The sequence below is a fragment of the Salvia hispanica genome, chromosome 2 (assembly GCF_023119035.1).
Source record: "Salvia hispanica cultivar TCC Black 2014 chromosome 2, UniMelb_Shisp_WGS_1.0, whole genome shotgun sequence".
Taxonomy (NCBI): Eukaryota; Viridiplantae; Streptophyta; class Magnoliopsida; order Lamiales; family Lamiaceae; genus Salvia; species Salvia hispanica.
The window spans coordinates 30,743,850-30,763,031 of record NC_062966.1 but is presented as its reverse complement, the minus strand read 5'-3'; the positions used below and the strand labels follow the sequence as shown (position 1 = coordinate 30,763,031).

Genomic DNA, 19,182 nt, shown 5'->3' with positions numbered 1-19,182 from the left:
CCAATAATCCAGTACTAACTTATAGGTTTTAAATTGACAAATAAATCTAATAAATCAAGGTATGATAATGGCTTGTTATATTTCGGTTTAATGAGAATGAAAATGAAATAAACAAGGAGTACCATGTCCCAGGATCTCATTACGACATTCAATAAGTATGTAACTCAGTGTCGGACCTCATTACGACACTCAATAGATAAAAAAAACCTCTCAATAGAAAAGGTGTTCTCATCTCTCTATCAAAAGTAAAAGAAATTTGAAGTAATAATAATGATAGAAAAATATTGAATAAACCTTCCCTCCCAATCTACATAAAGAAAAAACAAGGTAGAGAAAATAAATAGGTGACTCCACAAGATCTTGGCCAGAATAATAGCCACGTTTCAAAACTCTAATAACCTCCACTTTTTTGAGGGGGGGTCCCCTGTTTGTGTTTATATAGAATTAGAAAATTTTCATTTAAATGAAAATAATAAAAACTTTAAGGAAATGGACAAAATAATTATTGGGCCAGGGAAATAAAGTTTTGACCCACTTGATAGTAACCCATTATTGTTAGTTATGCAAATGGGCCCAATCTTATGTCGATGAGCAGATCCCAAACGACGCCGTATTCAGATTCCTTGCCTTGGAACGCATTTCACATCGCACGAGTAGACACTCGCGGTGGGCCCCACCTGATTACGCGCCTGCACGTTCTCTCACTTTCCACACATGACATACACTTTATATTTTTTTTTCTTTTCTTTATAATTTAATAATTAAAAATATTGGTTTTTTTATTGCTGAAACTGTTATAGATTAAAAGTGAGAGTGTCAATCTCTCGATATTTGGGGTGCAACTAGAAAATAATTTACTTTTAGCATTGGAGGGATGTGTTTGATATCTGAAAAGTGAAAAGGATTTCTTCTTTTTTTCGTTTTGTTTAAGTAAGGTGAAAAGTAAGCCATCGCTTGTTGAGGCAGTGTCTTTAATCGAAGAATTCAATTTATTTTCATTATATGCTTGTTATCTTTGTTCATCGATTGATATCGAAAATTTGAATGATTGTGTTTGGGGCAATTATAATATGGAAGTATGAAAGAGGTGTTTAAAATACACCTACTGGTTTTAAAATTGGTTTTCAAAGAGAATACTTCTTAATCTTTGTTTGGAGATGAAGGGAGAATGATAGTAAAACTCAATCATGAGATTTTGAACATGATATTTATATTTCACAAACTTTAAGATTTATTTGGTGAATTGATGGAATCTTGAGAAATATGGTTGTAATCAATTAGTACTTTTCTTGGCAATGATGTATGCGTCAAAAATGCTTACCATTGTTTCCCAAAGAAAATTGGAGTATATTCCTCCCACCTTAAAAATTACCGTATAAACTATTTCCTTTTTAGTCTTACCATGAATAATTATAAATTTTATAATTTTGAAAACTTTTTTCTCTTTAATGGAAAGTGATTTATTCTCTGCTAATAATATTTTATTTACTTTTTCTTTCTATCACTCTTTTACTTATTAGTTATACATTAAAATTCGTGACGAACCAAATATTTATAATTTTTATAGACATAGGAAGTATTTTATTCAGAGACATAATGACAAATACCTCCATTTAAGACGTGGGACAGAGGGAGACAAAATATGGAGTATTAAGTAAGTACTTATAACAAATATACTACTGCTAAATTATACTCCATTTGTCTAACTAATTTTTTTATTATTATTATTATTATCTCATTAAAAATGAAATATTTTCTAATATGAATACAACATCATCTTTATTTTTTCATCTCTCTTACAACATTATCTACATACAATATCGTGCCGAAAGCATATGTTTCATATTTATTGCAACAAAGGAAATATATATTCTTACCTTTTTTTTCTTTAGCATAAAAACATGCACTAGGATAATTTTAGCTCGTTCGCATTTAAACTCTCATGCTATGCACAAGTTAGGGCGCAAGAATGCATTAAGTTAATTTTATGTGTCAAACACTAATACGCTCGCACAATATCATTTGTCAGCATGTACGATTTGCATTTCATAGAAAGATAAACATAAACTTGAATACATGTTCCAACTGTGAATTGCATGTGACGACGAGGATGTGAAGTTGAGTGGTGACTATGGGGTGAAGGAAGATGATTAGAGAAAGTGTGACAGTTGACGATAATGAATTAGTGGAGGCTTGAAGAGAGGGGGTGAGGGCACCCGCTACCGAAAATAAATGAGGGATGTCAGAGCGCAAGTTAGGGTGCTCAGTGCGTTGGGAGGGTTTCAGCACCGGGCGAGGTTTGGGGCCACTGGAGGGGTAGGAGACTGCTCGTTGTCGCCTCGTTATGATTTCTTCATATTTCTGATTTTATTATCTTATATCTTTAGTTAAATTTTGATTGCAAAATGTAACAAAGTTATCTTATTTGGGTGTGATTCGTAGTTTTTTTTATTTATTGTGGTGTTTTTTTTTTTATTATGTTGATTTTTGCCCAATCTTATTGAAGGTTTTCTTGTGTTTTGATTCAATGGGGATATTGTTATGGTTTTTACATCATATCAAATTTGCTAGTGATCATTGTCGTAAATGGTCAATTCATATCATACATATTATGGTGACTTAACCAATACCAAGCAAGTCTAGTAAGTACTATGTCATGAGTTCAATATAACTTTTGCTACCATTCATATATTAGGATTTTCAGCATATCAAAAATCCCTTGTGTATATAATGCATAAACAAATTTCATAAACTTTGGCGGTAATTTCCAGCTATAAATGAATTAACAAAATTTTTGAGTAAAAGTAATAAAATATTATAGTCTTTTTGTAGGTCAAGATTAATTATATTTTAATATTTTGAAATTTATGAATTAGTATTAATTCCAATTCTATGAAGAAATGAATTTAGAAATCACCTTAAACAAATTTGTCCACTTTTTTAGTATACATTTTTTTGACCGCTAAATATACGTTTTCGAGCACGCAACAAACCAATCCTTTTTTTACTCAAATAAAAAAAAACTATACATTCAAATCTTAAACGAGTCATTTTATTTATTTAAGACGCAATCCAAGTAGTTAAAGCAAAAGATTTTTACTCCTTGAATACTCTTAATAAAAGATCAAAATAAACTCAATTTAAAAAAAAAAAAAATTTACTTTTTTGAACCCACAAACATTCAACTATACACTTGGTGACCCTATAAATTAATCTGCCCCAGGCAGAAGAAACATAAAATAAAACAAAACAAAATAATTGAAAAAAAAAAAGAGTAGAAAACATGTTCTTTTGTTGTTACTTTTGGTAAGTACTTTTGGTTGAGATGGAATTATTCTCGTGATCATTCCCAAACACGCCCTAGGATTTCACGACCACTTTTCTTCCTCTCCTAACTGTAATCTCAGATTCTCCAAAAACTCCTCTCACTTTAACCAACCACCTTGAAAATATCGACACTCTCTCTTCCCCAATTCCAATTCCTCACCGGATTTACCGTCTACCATTTCACCCTCTTCCCTGAATTTTCCTTATCGCACCTCGAAGCATTCCAATTTTCGAAACGGAAAAAGGTGGAATCTTTATTCAGTTTGGAAATGGGGGTTGATTACTACAACATACTGAAAGTGTCTAGGACCGCGACGGAGGAAGATTTGAAGAAATCGTACAAGAGATTGGCGATGAAATGGCACCCTGACAAGAACGCGGTCAACACTAAAGAGGCGGAGGCCAAATTCAAGCAGATTAGTGAGGCCTACGATGTTCTGAGCGATTCGCAGAAGCGGCAGATCTACGATTTGTACGGCGAAGAGGGGCTGAAATCGGGTCTCTACCCGCCGCCGAGCTCCAAGGACAGGGATTCCGGCTACGGCGGCGGAGGGGCGGGGTTTAAGTTCAGCCCCAGAGATGCAGAGGATATTTTTGAGGAGTTTTTTGGTGGGATGGATGGAGGGAGGAGCGGCGCCGGAGGAGGAGGTGGGGAATTGAAGAAGGCGGCGGTGATGGAGAGTAAGCTGGCGTGTAGCCTGGAGGATCTGTATAAGGGGTCGAAGAGGAAGATGAAGATATCAAGAATTGTTCTTGATGGGTCAGGGTAGGTGATTTGTTTATTATTTCTCGTGTTTCTTGAATTTTTTAATTTTTTGTGTCTAATTGTGATGAGATTTGTGAGGTTTATTGCAATTAGTGTAAGAAAGTGAATTGTGAGAATTTTTTGTTGCTTGTGAAATAGTACGAATGTTATTTTTTGTGTGGGTAATGTATTGGTTAAGAATAAGGTGTGCTTGTTTTGTGGTTAATTGATATTCCTTATTGTAAAGTTTTTGGCTTTGAGAATATTGGGTTTTTAGCCTTCTTGTGATTGTGTGAATGAGGTAGGAGACAGGTTTTCCTTTGTTCTTATCTTGATTTGCTATTTTGAGAAAAAGCATTGCTTTTAAAGGTATATGTTTCTTGTTTTAGGTGTTGGTGGATAGATGACATAGAGCTAAACTGTGCTTCTCTTTTGTATAAGCATCTTCTGATGTATGTTCCGCAAAATGCTGCATTGCTTGCTCGGGTTAGCTTGAAGTCCTTGGTTTCATCATAGTGTCGTGGTTATAGTTGTGGTTTTGTGTGCATTCTTGATTTATCCCAATTTGAGTTTTGCTATGTGGGATGGGTTCATCATAGTATATGTTTTTCACTAGTTTCTTGCTCGTCCTTTCTGAGCGTGAATAATCTTAGATTCTCAAAAAATTTGTCAAGATGCATGAATTCTTAACTAGAAACATGATGCTAAAGATATGATATGTGTCATGTTGTCTATTGCAGCAAGCCAGCCACGGTTGAAGAGGTTTTATCAATACACATCAAGCCCGGTTGGAAGAAGGGAACCAAGATTACCTTTCCTGAGAAAGGGAACCATGAAGCTGGGGCTGCCCCGGGAGACCTAATCTTCATTGTCGACGAGAAGCCCCACCAGGTCTTCAAGAGGGATGGCAATGATCTAATAATCAACCAAAAGATCTCTCTGCTCGATGCTCTCACAGGAAAGACTCTGAAAATATCAACCTTAGACGGACGAGACCTCACTGTCACAGTGTCGGATATCGTAAAACCTGGCTATGAAATGATGATCCAGAATGAGGGCATGCCTATATCGAAAGAACCAGGCAAACGCGGAGATCTACGGATCAAGTTTGACATCAAGTTTCCCTCGAGACTCACGTCTGATCAGAAATCGGACCTCAGGAGGGTTTTGGGCAGGACATCCGGTTAATTCTGGGGTCAGTCGGAATGCTTATTAATTACCCGTCTTAACTCTATTGTATATTCTTGAACCAATCGATTTTCGGAACAGAAAAAAAAAGTTCCTGTGCATAGTAGGCAAAACAGATTGAGATTGGTTTCCTTTTCGTGCTTAGCGAATATCTTCTAGCTCAGACTTAGCTGCTAAACAGAAATCTTCCCTTGAAATTGATGTGGAAATCTGTAAAATGCAATATTTCTTTGTAATTTTGTTTCAAGTTATATATCTTGATTTCTTGGTTGTTTTGTTTCTTTGGAGATGTCTTGTTTGTTCATTTTTTAACACAGAGAAATGTTTCCTTTAACTATTTGTTTGGCCCAACTTATCACTAGAAACATATGGATTGAACTCTCTGAACTATTTGTGTGTTTAGATTCTATGCTTGTCAATCTTCTTCCTCAGGTCCTCCTTCTTGGCTCCGACAACCTTGTCGACCACTCTCCCTCTTTTCATCAGCACGAAAGTCGGCATTGTCTGAACCCCGAATTCCTGTGCCACATCCTGTTCATATAATTACAGAAAGATCAGTTTTTTCAGGCATAAATGGCTAAAATTTTGACTAAAAAAGATAGGGCATCGTCCATACATCCAACTCATCAACATCAATCTTGACGAAGTCCACATCTGTGTATATTTCTGCAAATTCATCCACTGCAGGTTGAATATACTGGCAGGGCCCGCACCACGCTGCTGTGAAGTCGACAACGAGCTTTCAACACATAAGAATATGTCAGAATCTCACATCAGTTCAGGTATCAAATTAGTAGCAAGTAACAAACACAATCTTTACCAGCTTTGGGGTCTGTTTAGAGGCTTCAAAGTGGATTTTCCAGGTCTTGGACGAATGGAAAGCAACCACATGGCCTTTCCTCGTCGCTGATCCATAAGTTCCTGCAGGTGTAGTCTCATAACCAGTTGAAACTCCAGCTCCCATCTTCTTCTTCTTCTTCTTCTTCTTCACTAATTTGAATGTATATTTTGGTTTGAATTGAGGATTGCTAGTAATGCTTGATTTTATAGTGGTTGATGATCCACTTTTTCCATGCAGAATATGTTCCTGAATAGACTCTTTCTTTATGTTGATGGTTTCTATTAATCACTGGAAATATAATATGGTTTTCTTTGTAATCTATTTCTCATAAAAAGAGTCCAAAAATTATTGTGGAGCACTCTTTATTCTAATATTCCTAACTTTTTCATTTTTTTAATTTATATATAAATGTTCTAATTGTTATAATTATAGTAGGAGTAATATTTTTTGGTAAGAGTGCATGGAACCGATGCTTTGATGAAGCATAAAAATGCTTCATACAATCATACTAGTATACTGGAGTGGAGAGAATAAGCATATATAAAAACGAAGTAGGTATGGTTAGGATTCGTACGAGTATCCTTATCTTGAATCGATCAAATGAAGCAACCTATGTGCTCCCTCTTTTTACATTTTTTTATGATTATGCAAACTACAAGTGCTATTCCATTGAATGTACAAGTCAATTTTGATATGATGAACAAAGTATTCTTTGCATAACGTGCCAAGGGTAGAAAAGAATCTCTATGGATGACAAAAAAAAAAACAACTTAGAATCAAACTTTATGTGTAACTTAACTTAACCCCTGTCATCTAGATAATCAGGATTCCCTTTTTAACTACAATCGGCGTCTTCTTCAATTCGATTATTTTTTTCCATAAGTTTGTTCAGCTTTCTTGTTTTTTCCTTTGTAGCAAGAATATGGTTAGTGTTGAGTTAGGTGCAACGAGTGAAAAGAATATAGTCCACATACACGTAATTATCTCATACTCCAATGCGAGAAAATTGTGAGGAAAGTCTATTTTGTCATCTCATGTGTCTTCCAGCACTTGAAAATCATTCATTCTACGTAAACCATTGAACTTAAAAAAGAAATACTGAACCACTAGAATTTTAGCCACTTATATGAAGATAAAAGACACAAGTAATGATCTTAAACACTTTTTTTTGCTAATATCATTATTCCCCCTGGTAAATATCTGAGGCCAAATGGCTCAAGTTTGAGTCCACTGTACTCTTTAAATTTTAATTCATAAATCCATAAAAAATGTATAGCATCAGGACTAAAGAGTTCATGATATCTTGAACGAACAATGAACGTGGTAAACAACCAGTGAATCCTGGCTCATACGGGCAAGTTTGAAGTTCAAAAGTATTTCATTTACTCCTCAATGTACTTCCACATTAAACACAAAAAAAAGGGTGCAAAGGTTTCCATGATACTAGTACTACCTTAGAAAAAGATCTAGGATGCAGTTTGAGCGTTGCCAGGTGGGCCCTGGTAACCAAAGTTTCCACCCATACCCTTGCCGCCTCGGCCTCTGTAGTTATAATTGTTCCTTGGCTGATAACCACCAGGCTGATCATAGCCTCCCCTATTGCCCCCTCGCCCTCCACGGCCATTGCTGTATCCTCCTCTGCGGCCACCGCCACCACGACCACCTCTGTAGTTCTGATATGGCTTACGAGGGGCGTGATGCTGCTCCTTCATGTCAGCATCTGTCAAGTCTTGATAAGCATCACTGTCGGGTATGCCATGCTCTGTTTCGGCCCGATCTTCTGATTGATTTTCTACATCTAATCCTCCCTAAGACCAATATGGCGGAATATTAATGAATGGTCAGGGCAGATAATGGAAATCGAAGTGCAATGCCTCTAGCTAAATACTTATACTAAGGGGGAAAGTACTACCTGGTGAAGTTCTTCAACTCGTGCGGCTGCTTCATTGCCATATATTTCATTGTCGTGGGAATTGGGTGACTGTTCTTCCTGAAAGGCACAAGGTTCAGTTAATGGGATGCAAAGGAAAAGAACATTACAACTAACATGAAATGAAAAATATCAAGACCAAATTAAACATGTAGTAATACGTAGAGAGTATAGATTCAGACAAATATGGTCTCATATCCACTTCTGAGGTTCAGGTTAGCTTACTTTGACACCGAAATTGACCATGATATCCACTAGATAACCAAAATTGCAAGAAAATGCCCGCCTTCTCATTGCTCGCTACCATCATCATAAAGATATTCAGCAATCTTTATTCTGGCAAGGTAGTACTAGTGAAATGGGTTTGAAAAAGATAAATAAAAGGATTTAAAGATGTCAACAACATAACAGTTGTCGACATTCTTGGGAAAACTCTTGTCTGCTCTTTTACTGGTGGAGGATTATATTAACCGTTTAAATTTTGGACAAATGGTGAGGATGGAGTGGTTGAGTCCAGCTCTTTAACTGATGGAAGATCATTGGAGAAGACGATAGAGAAAGAGATGAATTGCATTGAGGAAAAAGAGTTTATTTTGATTTCAGAATTTTTATTTATTTACTGATGATATGGATAACAACAGTTCACAATTTAAACTAATATAATCAGGTCATTTTGATATAACAGAAATAGTTTGGTACTAGTATTAAAATTGGTATTTATCCAATTACACAAGGTCTTTTGAGGTTCTGAACAACAGGCATAAACTTGGTCATGAAGAGATGCATGGAGGACTATTCTGCGATTATCAAGTGGTATAGATTTCTAAGCAAACTACTTGATCGGTTTCAAGATTCAAAAAAATTTATAAGTATAGGAACTTCCTAAATGATATACATGAGGCTTTGGGGTCCTGTTGCTATAGTTCATCAAGAATTCCAACATTTTCTCGCACAAAGAATGACAGACAGAAAATGATAACACATAATAATTCAACATCATTCGATTGAAGAACTTCCAATTGTATAGACAATGTCAAACTAGACCTAGTACATTTTAGCAATATATACATATATCATGATGATCTTACCTCTTGCTGAAACTCAGTACCCGAGCTTTCCACCACTGGGACATGCATGCTGGCTGGAGGAATCACAGAACCATGGACCGGCAGCACCTGAAAAGTATAATTTCCAGCAGCAGCAGCCACATCAACTGGAGCCTTTATCTCTGGAGTAGTTGTAAAGTACTCTGAAGCCATAATTTTGTTCAACTTTTCCTTCAATCCAGCATCTGAAACAAATCATGTGAGTGAAAAAATGTAAACACTAATTCCTCAAGAAACATCATTTTGCATCGTTGAAAACATATTTTATGAAAAATAAGCATCAACAAAATCACATAGCAGAACATAATCAGGGATCAACAGCAAAATCACATTTCAAGACAGAATCAAAGTACCGGCCAGAGAATCACATTACAGGACAGAAGATGTTGACATAAAAATCATATTACAGGACAGAATCAAGGTACCCACCCTAAATCATGACATGAATCAAGGTACTAGCAACAAATTCATATTACAGGATACAATCTCTGTATGAGCCACATAATTTCATTTGAACAACCCAATCAAGAATCACAACAAGAATAGCACAATTAAAGTAACATTATAGTTATAATACGTGATTCGGGTTTCGTCCATACAGATAGAGAGATACAAATGCAAATATGAATACCAAGAAAGAGACAAGACAACTTGACGTGATATTAGCTTCACAAATCAGTACTTTAACCAATAAGCCAAAAACAATACTGATAATGTCAATCAACACCAGGCTAATCGTGCATCGCAATTTACATATGCACAAAAACTAGCTATGCATTGCCTCAATCCAAGGAAACATCTCTATCTAAATGATAAGCTCAAACAAACCAAAAATAGCCAGAAACAAACAGCTAGTAAAAAAGAAGCAGATATAACTTCAACCAAAACTATAATCTATGATATGACAATCGCACAGTTATTACAAACACAAAGTAGAATACGCATAACATTCACAAATGTAAACATATCACAATCAAATTTCCACAAACAACGATTGCAAGGTGTTCATACAAGTGATATTTGAGCCCGCCTCAATTGGTTGATCAGCGTTGGTGAGCCATAGCTTAGCATGCTCCGCACACTTCTCCAGCGATTCCTTATGCGACAAGTTTGAATTAACCGGCCGTGAAATCAACAAACCCCCAACCGCCGCAATCACGTCCAAATCTAACTCCTTCAGAGGATCGCCAGCAGCATCATCATCTGTAACGTAATCGTACGTCAAGCAGCAATTCCTCTCGTGCGTCCTCCTCAGCATGTTATCGTTCGCCCTCATTAGAGTCAGCACATCGAAAATGTTACCGAAATACAGCAGATTTAGCAGATCAGGAACCGCAGAAGCGTCACCGATCTGTTCCTTCCCCTCCGGCTCGGCGGCGGCGAATTCGCCCGACGAGCTGTCGGTTTTGTGGCTGTTCTTCGCTAGAGCGAGCTCAATTTCCTGATCGACGGCGCTGAGGAGCGGCTGACGGATTTTCTCGAACTCGTCTATGCCGGCAACGACGTAGGGTTTGGAACGGATGGTTTCCTCCTGCTCTTTGTTGAGAGTTTTGCCCTGAGCGCGAGATTCTTCCATCTGCGAGATGCGATTGAGCTTCTTCCGCAGCGCGCGGAGACGCTTGTTGACTAGATTGAGAACCGGTCCTTCGTTGGCGATTTCGGATTGAGAGGGTGCTGGTGCTTCCGCCGCCGCCATTTACGATAGTTGGGGTAAGTGCAAGGGAGAGTTGAATTGGAGAAGGCTAGGGTTTTGCGCCGCCGCGGGGCAGCAGAAAGAGGCGAGAAAAAGGCGGGAGGAGGAAGGTGGGGTTTTGTGGACAGACAGATGAAAGGGTTTAACAGAGGGGATTTTTATTCAGTGTTTGGGAAGAGCGGTGAGATAAGGTTTTTTATTACTCCACCATTTAATACTCTTATTTTTGCATCATGCCATCAATATTAGTACTATATTTTAATTCTAAAACTTAACTAAGTGGGAGTAGTAGTACGAAAATTCCACCCTTATATTTTAATAACAACAACAATGTAATTTGCTAATCTATGCTTCCGTGCGAGAATCACAAAACTCACTCGATGAATTCAATACATAATGAGAATCTTGCACAACATAATTACACAGGAGATATTTCGACTTTCATAAAATTATATCACTTCACCAAGTATTTTTTCAAAAAATAATGATATAGGGTAGGTAAAGATATACATCCACACAATATTCCTTCATTGCTAACTACAACTAATTTAAGGCCATAAAATTTTAGAAAGCGTGTGGTCTACAATTTGTCACGTATAATTTTCATTTTTATTAATAAAATCGAAAAAGATAAAAAAAAAACTTCAAATTAGGGTTTGGATGAAAATGTCAATGTAGTGTTTCGAAAGTATCAACACAGTGCTTTGGGAATGTCAACACAATGCTTTAAGAATGTTAACCCATTGCTTATATTGACATTCTACATGTATTATATTGACATATTTTATATAGTATGTTGACATTTTTGTTATACGAAAAAAATTAAAAATTTTCAAATTTTTTTTCAAATTTTGACGTTGGAACATATGCATGTAGGATATCGTTAGAATCCTTATGAAACTATCTTTAATTTGTTATAGGGGTGCGTTAAAATGACAACACTCTTAAAATGACATTGTGACACCACGCTAGACTGCAATAGTATAAACGCTAGACAGTAATCTACAGCAATCTAAAGCAATCTATAGATTGCAGTCTAGCGTATTGGATATTGCAGGCCGCGTCACTTTGTAGTCTAGAGTATTGGATGTTGCAGTCTGCGTAAATTTACCCTTGTGGATTTTTTATGATTGCTACATGGTAGCTGATTATTCGTCCACGTATACAAATGATTGGCTAGGAATGGTGGTATGGTGTTATTTTAAGATGAGTTGTCATTTTAACACTTCCCATTTGATATATGTTATATGCATTTAAAGTTTTGGGATTTCTTTTAAAAGTTAGTTATAACTAAACATGTAGTTAATTGACATTAATACCATTATTGATATTTTTTGGAATTAATCCTATGGTCTTATTGACGTTTTTCGTTGATCGTATTGAATTTAGGGATTGATGATCTAAGACTTTAATTTGAATATTTAATAGCTATTATTTAGTTGTAGTTAGCAATTAAGTTACGAGTTAGCAATATAGCATTCCCCTTATTCTCATATGCATTTACTATGAGCATCATCTCATGGAATAATATTATTTACGTTTAAGATATACTAGTAGTAGTATTTTACAATTTTGAATTTATGTAATTATATTCTTCACACCATTTTTAACTCTCCTCAATTCGAGTAAAAAATGCTCCATAAATACTCCTATTTGATTTTGACATATATTGTGATAATGTGATGCTTTCATAATTCTCCATGTTCGCATATTTCTTTATAAATTCACACTAACCATATACAACTTGAGTTTTCTATGCTAGTCAGTGTTCAGGATATTGATTTTTCGTCTATTCGACTAGCCTACCGTAATAGCGGACTAGCCGAGCGCCCTAGCCGCACGACGATGGCAATGATGTCGGCTAGTCCAGTATTGTGGATGCCCTAAATTACATGGGTTAATTAATTACCCGCAGCTATATAATCTGATGCGAATGGTAAAAGATTGGTGTGACTAAAAATACTTACACTCTTTCAGTATTTCCCTAAATAAACTCCCAAAAATTAAAAAAAGAAAAAAGTTCATATTTTAATCCAAAATCATGGAAATGCCGCTGCACTTTCACGGTACCTCTCGATTGCAGAACCCTCAATTTCCTATCAATGGCTGCCGTTCTATCATTCTCTTCCAAAACCATTTCTACTTTACCTCAATCCAACTCAAATCCCAAACTCCCCTCTCAAAATGCCCATTTCTCTCCATCCCAAAACCCTCAAATTCTCCACAAACTAAACTTCTCCAACCTGGGCCGTCGCAAAATCTCCTTAACCCGAGCAAAATCCAACGAATTTATCCAGAAAATTGCCAAGGACGAACCTCTACTATCCTCCGACGTGAAGCCAGTGAAATTCATATTCTGGGTGTTGCTGTGGGCGTCTGTCTCCGTTGGGCTCTACGCATTTTCCGGCGAAGCCAAAGCCGTCGCTGCAGCTGTCGCTTCCGATTCAATTAGGGCTTCGGGCTTCGGCGTTAGGGTTGCTAACGCATTGCGGGCTTCGGGATGGCCCGATGAGGCTGTTGTCTTTGCCTTGGCCACGCTTCCAGTGATCGAGCTGCGTGGCGCCATTCCTGTTGGTTATTGGCTGCAGATGAAGCCTGTGATGCTCACCGTCTTGTCTGTTCTTGGGTTAGTCTAAATTTTCTGCAGATATTTTAGGGATTTTAAAGTTCAAATTTTGATTAATTATGAATGGAATTTGGCAATGTCAATATTTTGCTTTGTCTTAAGAGTTTTGTTTTGAGGCTATTGGTTATCAGAGAATAGAAATTTTAGGGTTTAGAGTTTTGGTGAATTGGGATTTTTTTTAATTGGAAGAAAATGTGTAATAATGAGAGAATTTGCCTTGTTCTTGTTCTTGAATTGGGAGAGAGTATTTGAATGCAAATGTGAAATGTGGGAAATGATATTTTCTAGTAGTATGATTCTTTCAAAAGGAAAATTCTAGTAAGTTTTAGTTTTTCTGTAAATTAAATTTGTGCCTTCTCTTTAGCTAAAAGTGCATCTCATTTACTGAATCTTGAAAAAAGACCTCATGTAAATTTGTAGGTGAATATTCATTATCATGGTCATTATCTTCATTCTTTGTTTGGATCTGCTCTGAAGAATGATTTAAGATGTGATTCATATAAATATACACAGCAAATCTAGCTTTATTCGGTGGAGATGATGTTGTTTTTGTCACTAAACACAAATCAGGATTCATCAACAACACACCTTATACTTGCTACAGGAACATGGTCCCCGTGCCCTTTATCGTGCTATATCTGAAAGCATTCGCGACTTTTCTTGCTGGAAAGAAAGAATCACCGGCTTCCCAATTCCTCGACATGCTATTCAAGAGGGCAAAGGAGAAGGCCGGGCCAGTAGAGGAGTTTCAGTGGCTCGGGCTGATGCTGTTCGTTGCAGTGCCCTTTCCTGGCACGGGGGCTTGGACAGGGGCCATCATTGCCTCTGTATTGGACATGCCCTTCTGGTCTGCTGTCACGGCCAATTTTGTCGGAGTTGTGCTAGCTGGACTTCTGGTGAACTTGTTGGTGAACCTTGGGCTCAAATACGCCATTGCGACCGGTATTGTTCTATTCATCGTCTCCACATTCATGTGGAGCTTCCTTCGAGGATTGAAGAAGTCTTTCTCTACATCAAACTGATGTTAGCAGCATAGCACATTCTTAGCTTTGATCAAAAGCAGAATCCTTGAGACCTTGACTGTTTAGGGTTAGATGAGAGAAATCCGAGGCCATTGTTGTAGTAGACGTTTAAAGTGAGGCTTATTGCACAATTGCAAAATTTGTGTCCATTAGCTTTGGGTTTATTGGACCTTTTACATGGTAACATAATATTGAATGGGCCTCAATCTAGGCCTCACCCACGAGCCCATCGGGCCATAATGGCCCTGTCGTGAATATGTGTTTTTTATATGCTTCTTTAATTTTGTAGAATTTCGATTTTACATAACATTATATTGTATAAATAAGGATTAGATTTATATAACATATAATTTAAATTAATAATTTTTAACATTTTACACTTTGACGTTTCTTTATGAATTATTTTCATTTTCGTGGTTCCTATTCGAATCAACAGGATCATGGTGCAATTATGCAACCACTAAAGTGTACTTACTTTATATAGTACTCTCTCGGTTAAAATATTATAGTTTATTTTTCTATTTCAGTGTCCATGAAAAATAATCTCATCTTAAAAAATTGAAAGTTTCTCTCATATTTTACTCTTCTCTTTTACGCTTTACTCACATTTTCTCCTCCTTTTATACTTTACTAATTTCTCATTAAAACCTATATCGTTCACATATAAGGCTATTTTTCATGGACAGAATGCGTATTAAATTCATTAATTGTTTTTATTATATCTCAACTCCTATCACTAATACTTTGGGATATGACATGAATACATCTCAAAATTGCAGATTAAATCCAGAAAATGGAAAAAAAAAGAGTAAAGGCCAAAAGTGGTCCACTACATATGACCGTTTTATCAATTTGGTCCTTAACATTATCTTTTTGATTATTTGGTCCCTCACAAATGAACTCCGACCTGAATCGGTCCTCCAATTGACGGAACCGTCAATAATAGGCGGTCAACGTCATTTCCGCCGCCAACCTCAGCTTCGGCAACCTTCTAGCAGTCTGCACTCTCCCCCTCTTCAACCTCAGCTTCGGCAACACCTTCAACCTCCCCCCCTTCGCCGCCAACTACTCCGCCCCCCTCAACTACACCTACTCCAACGCCGCCTTCTGATTCTCCGCCTCCGTCAACGGCACTCAATTCGACCGCATCGCTGCCGTCTGGCTCGCCGGCGCCGAGCTCCTCCGCACCAGCACTCCCCAGTCCACCCCCGACGGCGTCTCCTGGTCCTTCAACAAGGACGTCACCCGCTTCTTCGCCCTCCTCTGCCGCCCCAAACTCACCCTCTCCGTCATGCTAGACAGCTAGAGAACATCGTTGATGATTTCTACACCTGCGCATTCAACGTCAACATCACCTTCCTCTTCTACAACGTCCGAAATTTCCCAATCAAAAACCGCCGCTCGCTCAATTCGATCCCTAGAAAAATCATAAAACGCAATCACCGGTGGCGGCCAGCCGCGCTCAAGAGCAACGGATTGAACATCACGCGCGGCCATGGCGTCTACCGCGAGGTCCTCGTCACTCTCGACGGAAACGTTATGCGGTCGGATTGGGTGCCGTTGGCGGAGGCGGAGAATCAGAAGGCGGCGTTGGAGCAGGTGTAGTTGAGGGGGGCGGAGTAGTTGGCGACGAAGGGGGGGAGGTTGAAGGTATTGCCGAAGCTGAGGTTGAAGAGGGGGAGAGTGAAGGCTGTTAGAAGGTTGCCGAAGCTGAGGTTGGCGGCGAAAATGACGTTGACCGCCTATTATTGACGGTTCCGTCAATTGGAAGACTGATTCAGGTCGGAGTTCATTTGTGAGGGACAAAATAGTCAAAAAGATAATGTTAAGGACTAAATTGATAAAACGGTCAGACGTTGGAGACCACTTTTGGTCTTTACTATAAAAAAAAATTATATAACACAACTTTATTATCTCACCAAAATTGTATACTATGATGAATAGGGCCGGGCCGACTCGCGGTATGCGCCCAATTTTAGTTGGGCGGGGGACCCGAACCCGAGTTTAATGGGGCCCGTAACTTACATCACCTTCCTCTTATTTAATGCCTTCCTTATCTCTGGAATAAAAACGCGCGACAACGACGTGTTCGCTCGCGTAGGCCCGGCCCACACCTTCACCGTAGGATGCGCGCCACGTCTCAGGCCCTGTCACGATCAGCCCACTGTTGGCGGGCCCATTAGTCCGTGGCGTAGGCATCTATCTGCTGCTGCATCGTAGCATGGTTTTGACGTACGATTTGATGGGAGGGGACACGTGTGTGGCTAGTGTTCGTCATGGATGGGTCCCACTTCCTTTACATAGATATTAAATTTAATTTTGAGTGGCTCTGCTAATTTCAGTTGGGGATCTTTGTTTAGCATTGTAATCAGAGATTTGGAGGGTGTTTCTATTGAATAATTTAAATATTCGTATGATCATGCATTTATTTTATTAATTTTTTTCTTCTTATTTGAGATTGTTTTTGTCTGAAAAAGAATTGGGATTCCTTCGTTTGAATGTTAATTGAGTTGGTTCAACAAGTTTTGGATAAATCTAATTTAAATAACTGGTTAATTGGTTGTAAGCTAATCACATAGAAATTATATCGAGCTAGAGATTTTCGATACTAAACCTAATACTCATATTTCAAGTTAGTCCAATGAATTAATTGAATTGCTAATGATAAAATTGCCATATAATCATTTCAGTGCATAATGATGAAATTTAGAGTATATATTACCCGGACATGCATAAATTTTATACTCCATGATACAATGTTACATTCAATAAATCTTGAGTTGTTAAATTGTTTAAATATAGAAATACAGTACTCTCTCCGTCCCTGATTAAGAGTCACACTTTTCCATTTCGGTTCGTCATCAATTAAGAGTCACACCTCATTTTTACCATAAATGGTAAGTAGGTCCCACATTACACTAACTCACCCCATTCACATTTTATTATAAAATCAATATAGAAAAGTGGGTCTCACATTCCACTAACTTTTTCAACCAACTTTTCTTTACATTTCTTAAAACTTGTGCCCGGTCAAAGTGTGACTCTTAATCGGGGACGGAGGGAGTATTATGGAACATGACATTGAGCACCTAATTCATGATTTGTTAAACTAAAATAAAAATTAATATATATTCAAAGTATGTTTTAGAATTTAAAATATTTCTTATAATGAATAAAAAATTTCAATTTATTTATTGTTCATTATATTATGTAAATAAAAATCTTACTTAAATACTCTAAAATGGAATATTAACTTTTATAATTATATACTCATTATAAAAATTGACATTAAAATGTCAAATCAGTTGTCAAACAAGACGAAAGGATATATATCGTGCATCCAGATCTTATAAGTTACGCTAATCCATCGGATTTTGGATCAACCCTACTTTGTTTCAAACTAATAGGATTGTAATTTTACTGTGCCAAGTGTTTTTAACTCTAACCCTCTTATTTAGCAAGGTATCAGGACCCGTCCACAGGTTTCGGACTACATTGACATTCCTATTTATATACATTAAATGTATAAAATTTTATTTTTCTATTTAAGAAATATTCCCCCCGTCACATAAAATATAAGCATTGAGACAACACATGAATTAGTGCACAATTGACAAAGTAAGAAAAAAGAGAAGTATAGTGAATAGTGAGATCCATATTATATTTAATGTTTAATGGTAGACTATAGTCGTATAAATTGTAAATAAATTGATATATATGAGTAATGAGTTAGAGACAATTTTGCACAAATACTTATATTTTTATGGATTAGACAAAAAAATACTCATATTTTTTTTTAGGACGGAAGAAGTATATTAATAAATTGAAGGAAAAGTCCATTGTTCATGAATTTCTTCACATCAATTCCTTACAAAGTACAGTAAAAGAAATCCTTTGTATATTAATTTCACATCCATCCCATGTAAATAACGATGAATTCCCAGTATACCAAGTTAGTTGATTTTTTTAAACATCCCAAATTAATTAGACTAATATTTTTGAAAAAAACCTCTTATTTTCTCTTTCATATGCACAGGTATACTATAATTTAACATTATATGATTCTTTATGTAATACTATATGCACAAGTACATAGTTTAGGCACATGTATCATAACACACATTTCCTTTGTCCCATTTTAATTTGTCTCAACAATTCAATTAGAAGTATATATAGGGGTACAAGCTTAGAGTGACATTGTTAGGGTCAAGTTTAAGCTTTTTTTAACATTCTAAACTTAGCTATTTCAACTTTGAAAAACATTAGGATCCAATTTAGCATTTGATGAAAGATTAAGATTTGAGTCTCATCTTTTTAAAGGGATTAGCATTTAACTCTTGAAAACCTTACAAATTTTCAACCACCAAAGTCGAAATCAAACATTTAACGAATAAATTAATAGCGACGTCTGTCACGCTATTCTGCCACGCCTTGCACAAAGTCTCACCTAATATCATAAAGTTATTCCATATAACGACATTTTTAATAATTGAAAAATCCCCACATAAACATAGGAGTTTACGCCAATCAGCGCCTCACACATTCACTAACTTAATATATAATCATTAATTAAGACTTTAATGGTAGCAATAGCATAGCATTGTTATACGCTAGTGTAAACAATATTGTATTGTCCCAACTTTGAATTTATCGAAATAAACTTTAAGCAAAATATTGATATATTTATCATTTTCAGTGTGAACA

At 36.8% G+C, this 19,182-nt stretch overlaps 4 protein-coding genes across 4 annotated transcripts; 2 read left to right on the top strand and 2 right to left on the bottom strand.

Annotated features, from left to right (window-relative positions):
- Nucleotides 1-3,265: 3,265 nt before the first annotated feature.
- Nucleotides 3,266-5,541, top strand: LOC125207146 (dnaJ homolog subfamily B member 1-like). Its single transcript, XM_048106366.1, has 2 exons — nucleotides 3,266-4,093; nucleotides 4,813-5,541. Exons 1-2 carry the CDS (start codon nucleotides 3,597-3,599, stop codon nucleotides 5,258-5,260), a joined length of 945 nt encoding a protein of 314 aa, XP_047962323.1. The 5' UTR covers nucleotides 3,266-3,596; the 3' UTR covers nucleotides 5,261-5,541.
- Nucleotides 5,435-6,284, bottom strand: LOC125207147 (thioredoxin H2-like). The gene is made up of 3 exons (XM_048106367.1): nucleotides 6,081-6,284; nucleotides 5,877-5,999; nucleotides 5,435-5,791 (listed from the first exon to the last, which is right to left on the bottom strand). Exons 1-3 carry the CDS (start codon nucleotides 6,222-6,224, stop codon nucleotides 5,660-5,662), a joined length of 399 nt encoding a protein of 132 aa, XP_047962324.1. The 5' UTR covers nucleotides 6,225-6,284; the 3' UTR covers nucleotides 5,435-5,659.
- A 1,176-nt stretch (nucleotides 6,285-7,460) lies between these two features.
- Nucleotides 7,461-11,011, bottom strand: LOC125207198. The gene is made up of 4 exons (XM_048106442.1): nucleotides 10,149-11,011; nucleotides 9,120-9,322; nucleotides 8,014-8,091; nucleotides 7,461-7,909 (listed from the first exon to the last, which is right to left on the bottom strand). The coding sequence occupies exons 1-4, from the start codon at nucleotides 10,831-10,833 to the stop codon at nucleotides 7,568-7,570; spliced, it is 1,308 nt and encodes a 435-aa protein (XP_047962399.1). The 5' UTR covers nucleotides 10,834-11,011; the 3' UTR covers nucleotides 7,461-7,567.
- Nucleotides 11,012-12,879: 1,868 nt separating this feature from the next.
- On the top strand, nucleotides 12,880-14,752 carry LOC125204578. The gene is made up of 2 exons (XM_048103265.1): nucleotides 12,880-13,456; nucleotides 14,061-14,752. Exons 1-2 carry the CDS (start codon nucleotides 12,933-12,935, stop codon nucleotides 14,476-14,478), a joined length of 942 nt encoding a protein of 313 aa, XP_047959222.1. The 5' UTR covers nucleotides 12,880-12,932; the 3' UTR covers nucleotides 14,479-14,752.
- Nucleotides 14,753-19,182: the final 4,430 nt, after the last annotated feature.